The sequence below is a fragment of the Hydra vulgaris genome, chromosome 09 (assembly GCF_038396675.1).
Source record: "Hydra vulgaris chromosome 09, alternate assembly HydraT2T_AEP".
NCBI lineage: Eukaryota > Metazoa > Cnidaria > Hydrozoa > Anthoathecata > Hydridae > Hydra > Hydra vulgaris.
In genome coordinates, this window is record NC_088928.1 from 52649953 (window position 1) to 52655000 (window position 5048).

The 5048-nt window shown below is 27.9% G+C and overlaps 1 protein-coding gene across 1 annotated transcript in view; it reads right to left on the bottom strand.

The window, feature by feature from the left end:
- Window positions 1–1527: 1527 nt before the first annotated feature.
- Window positions 1528–5048, bottom strand: part of LOC100203540 (uncharacterized) — a 14682-nt gene continuing 11161 nt past the window's right edge. Inside the window, exons 3-4 of the mRNA XM_065806034.1 lie at window positions 2840–2978; window positions 1528–2703 (exon numbers count right to left, since the gene is read on the bottom strand). Of these exons, the coding sequence (XP_065662106.1) occupies window positions 1632–2703; window positions 2840–2978 (1211 nt within the window). The 3' untranslated portion in view covers window positions 1528–1631. The remainder of the gene's footprint in view (window positions 2704–2839; window positions 2979–5048) is intronic.

Genomic DNA, 5048 nt, shown 5'->3' on the forward strand with positions numbered 1-5048 from the left:
CAAGACTTAGGTAGTTTCAATTTATCCATAACTTTCCAAATACTCTTTGTAGTGTGATCCATTATTCCTTGAAGATTCACAGAAGCACTGTAGTTTGATGTGACAATTCTGGAATCTGGAATGCAATTACTTTTAGCTTTCACAATAAAATTGTAGGCAAGGTATAACATGCAACCTTTATCAAAGGCTTCTTTACTTATAGTTTGAGAGTTAGTCCTACTTATTCTACAGTCTAACATTAAAGCTAAAGACTTTCTGCTGAGTAGCTTTTAGAGCATGGTATATTACAGGATCCATCAGTTTTACTTTCCATCAAATGTTTAACATCTTTAGCATCTTTAAATCGTCATTCTTTATTAAGATAAAGAATAAGGGCATGAAGCAGACTTTCAGTGGTAACACATAATTTTTCAGTAATCTCTGAAGATCTTCTTTTCTTAGACCTTGTTGAGAGGTCTTCAAATGATTTTGAAGGTGCGCCTCGTTGTACATTTTTAATCATAACTTGCTGTTGAGGTTCGTTTACAATAATTTCCATATTTAACTATTTCTCGTAACGATTTATAAAACTTCTTTTTTGTCTACCTGTCTCGTTCCATTTCTTTTTAAAGTTTTTCATAAATTTATCGGTTAACCACACATCTGGTTGTAGTTCGGATAACATGGAGAAATCAATATACAAATTTCGGTATTTGCTTCCTTTCTAATTAAACTTTCATACTTATTTTCATACTTTCCTTTGATTAAGTAATCAAAAATTTCTTTATTCCTCATATTTAAAATTGGTTTTACCACTAAATAACTATTGAATATTATTTGTTTTGATTATTTTGTTTATTCGATTCGGTTTATTTGTTTTACTTATGACTTATTTGGTCCGCTTTTATACTAGAATGTTCCGCTATTCATTATCACGGTTGAAACTCATTAAAAAACATCGGGAGTGAGAGGGGGAGCCGCATTTTAGTTAAAGTGCATCATGTTTGGACTGACCCTATAGATACAAAAGCGAACAAAAGCTACCAAAACTTTTCAAAAAAATTTCTATAAATAACATATTTTCAAACGCAAAAAATTTCAAGGTGGGCAAACCTGGGCGATAATTTTCCTGGTTAATCAAAGTTTTATTTTCAAACAATTTATTATAAAAAATGTTTAAACATACGGTTATATGTGCCTTTTTTATAAAATTGTATATTTTAAATTATTTTATATTGATTTGCCATAATATTTAAAAGATTTTTGACGACCGTTCCCGGCCTCTATTGTCTACTTCAGTGTCGTCAATATAAAAACAATTCAAGTTTTTTTTTTTTTGTTACCAAAAAATTATTTTAAACAATAATTCTTTGGTAAAATAAATAAAGCAAAGTTAATTGCTATGTACATTACCAAGCAAATTTATATTTTATCTCATCAATAATAACAATTTTTTTTACTTTTTTGTAAATGGTTTCAGACAGGACTAACAATTTCAGACATCATTAAATAATTTAAATATGCAAGGACTAAATTAAGAAAAACAACTTTCTTTTAAGTCTATAAAGGTACTATTTACACTGTTCAAAAAACACTCCTCAAAAAAAATGTAACAACGACTAAAAAAGTCTCAAAATATATCAAAGTATAAGTTAGATTTCAATTGACTTATTTATTAATGGCAGTTGATAGTAACCCAAATGCACAAGGTTGTGCAACAACCACCGATGGAGTTTAGCATGTAGTTTTGAAAGATAGCCACGAACCGCAAGTTCAAAGTTCAACTGATCGACAATGTGAAAAAAACTTTCAGTTTCATCGCTTTGCCAATATTGCAAATATGAACTCAGGTATTCAATTTCTTCTTCGGAAAACTTTTTTTCACTATTTTGAAAAAAAGTTCGACATTTCATTAACAATATAGTATCTAGCTCACTTGTAAATGAAGATAAAGTTTTAATCCAATATTTAAAAACTTGGTTATCTTCTGGTGCAAAAATATACCAATATTGTGATGAATCATAAAATGACAGCGTCCACAGTTTCTCGTCTCCAAGGAATTCAAACTCATTTGAAATATAACAATCTCTTGAAAATCTTCCTAACTTAGAAAATATAGTTATTTTACTTGCTCGTTGAGAAATTGCATACATAACCATTGCAATTTCATTCCATTTTTTTAATTTCGTAAAACTACTACTAAAAAACAAATTTAATTCAAAATTATTTAAAAGAGTTTCATAGTTCAACAAATGGCATTCATTAATTATTTCAGTTCTATTTGTCAGTAATACAATTTTAACATATTTAAACTTCGAACACTCAGGTATAATTCCATTCAAATCTTGAAGCAAAACAGCAACAACGGGAAGGCCATCAAAATATTTTCCCCCAGTTGATGTAAAATTAGGTCTGCTAACAGCTTTTTGCCACATTTCTAAACCTTCTTTCAATGTGTTTGGTATGATAGTTTCTTCATGAGGAAAATCAGCTTCACCAAAAAAGTACCTGCCAATTGCTTGCCAATGTTCAACTCCAATTTTAACGTTCTCGATGCGGTGTTTATAAGCATTTTGTTTTAAGTTTATGAGGTTTATAGTAGAAATTTTGTTGAACAGATTTTCATAATTATTGAAGAGTTCGACACCACCGTAATAGTAGTAGTCAGAGTAACTGAGCCAACGTTGAAGGGCTCTCTCATCAAAGTCATCATTAGGATTGTATCTTTAAAATATAACATATACCTTTATTTCGAATAAATCCAATAAAATGACATTTTTAACAACGACTTATTTAACTTTGATTTAAATTTTTTAAAATTCTGAGACTTAAAAATAACTTAAATTGAAAATATATTTACCCAAAATTTAAAGATCTGCTGCTCTGCTTCATGGCATCATAGGAAGTATGACCTAACCTTTGTTTTCGTTCTTCCACAAGATGATGCAGTTTTTCGTAATTAGCATATAGCTCCGGTGTTGGGACGAACAATGGAATACCTAAATTATGTTGTTACAACTAAATTTTAATCATAAAGATAAAGGCGTATGTAATATATATGTAAAAACATATATGAAATAGTTGAAGGTATTTATAAATAAGTGACTATGAATCAAAGTCTTTTCCCCATGCTTTATTAGAAAAAGAAAAAGTTTAGATATCTATTCAAAATTTAAAAACAAAAAAAGTTTTGTATTTATATGTAATTAAAAATTGTTTTAAGATATGGAACAAATTCAAAGTTTATGCACATTATTAGCAAATATAAATACTTTGCAAAAAATATAGTTAAATTGCGGAAATAAAGTAAAGTAATTTAAAAATTCACAAAAGTTTGACATGGTTATACATACTTATTTATAAAAATGCAATCTTATGTCGAACTAACTTTTTTTGTTGTTGCTGTGTATATCAAGGTGCTTCTAGAAGTCCTTACGGTCTTATGCAAAGCCCGCAGAAGAGCATTTAACTAGGAAGTTCACGCTTCCTTCCTTTCCTATGTCGCTTATAGGCCGGCGTCGAACCTCAGACTTCTTGGTTTTGAGCCAGAACTCTAGCCACTGCACGACAGCTTTTAAATTTCTTGAGTATTTTTTTATTTATTCACTGTCTATATTCCACAAAGTTAATTAACAACTAATTACTTTTGTTTCTTTGATAAAATTTATATTTTCTTGACTGTAAATAATCTTTTTTACAAAACCCAATTTAATTAAAAAAAAAACAAAAAACTATTCAAATGAACATGAAGTTATTGAACATAAAAAATAATTCCTTAAAAGGAAACAAGTACTAGGCGTATTGAATGCGTTCTCAGGCATTCAATTCTGTAAATCAAAGTAGTTAACATTTAAAATTTTAAAAATTAAAATATCAAACAATAAATGTATGATAAATTGTTTCAAAAAGTAAAGTATTAAAAAATAAACGTTAAAAATATCATTAATAAGGGTTTAGGTTCTTAGGAATACTTAGGATATATATACCTAAATTAATTTAACAATTTTAAAAACATTATTTATAAAAAAAACAAGACAATTAGCCAAGGAACAAATAAAAATCTTTAAAAATTTTCCTTATTTTAAATTAATTAAAGTTTGTTACAAAAAAAATTACACTGATCTTATCAAAATTAAAATACTAACTGCAATAGATATTTTTTATAAATTACAGTTAGTTTTTTTTAGCTATTTTATAAAAATATTTTCTTGAGTCTATCTTACGCTTATCTCAAGTGTATCATGTGTTATCTCATTTATTTCATGCATTGTCTCATGCTAGTATATTATGGGGTCATACCAGTGACGGATCCAGGAGTCTTTTTAGGGTAGGGGGAGAATATGAATGAAAAGTTTGTTTGATCAGTATGTATTTCAAAAGAAAAAAATAGGTTGAAAAAGAAGTACAAATTCAGGTGTCATCAAAACTTTCTATATTTTAAAATCTGGCAGTAACTAGACAGATAAGAGTTGCTGATAACTACTTAAAGAATGGTCAAAACAATTAATGAAATCCAAGGTAAAACTGTAAAGGGTTTATCTATAAAATAGATTATTTAACGAATCTTTTTAGTTGAAAAGATTTAATTAAGTATATGAATGAAAAAAACGATTGAAAATTCCTCTGAAGAAACAAACAAACAAACAAACAAAAAAGAATATTATTATGTTATTTATTTTGTTCAGAACCAGGTGGTAAATGTCAACGTTATTTTACTAACAAACCCAAAGAAAGTCAAAAAATAGCTGTTGAGCAAAGAGTAGATAACACTGATAAACAAATAAAATTTTATTGTGCACATCTTGTTAACTAGGTGGTTTTTTAAAACAAATTAAATATGCTGATTTCAAATATGCAAACCTTTTTTCATCATCACGTCAAGTTGTAAAGATATTTGGGTTCAAATCTTTAGTATTTGGGGTAAAGTCCATAATATTGTTGAAAAAAAAGTTATTTAAAAGTATGTCAACCTGGGTCTCAAAAGAAGCGTATTTTTAAAGAGATTTTAAAAATGGTATTTGTTTGTAATAAAAAATAAGTACTTTTTGTATTACTGCTGAGAAACATTT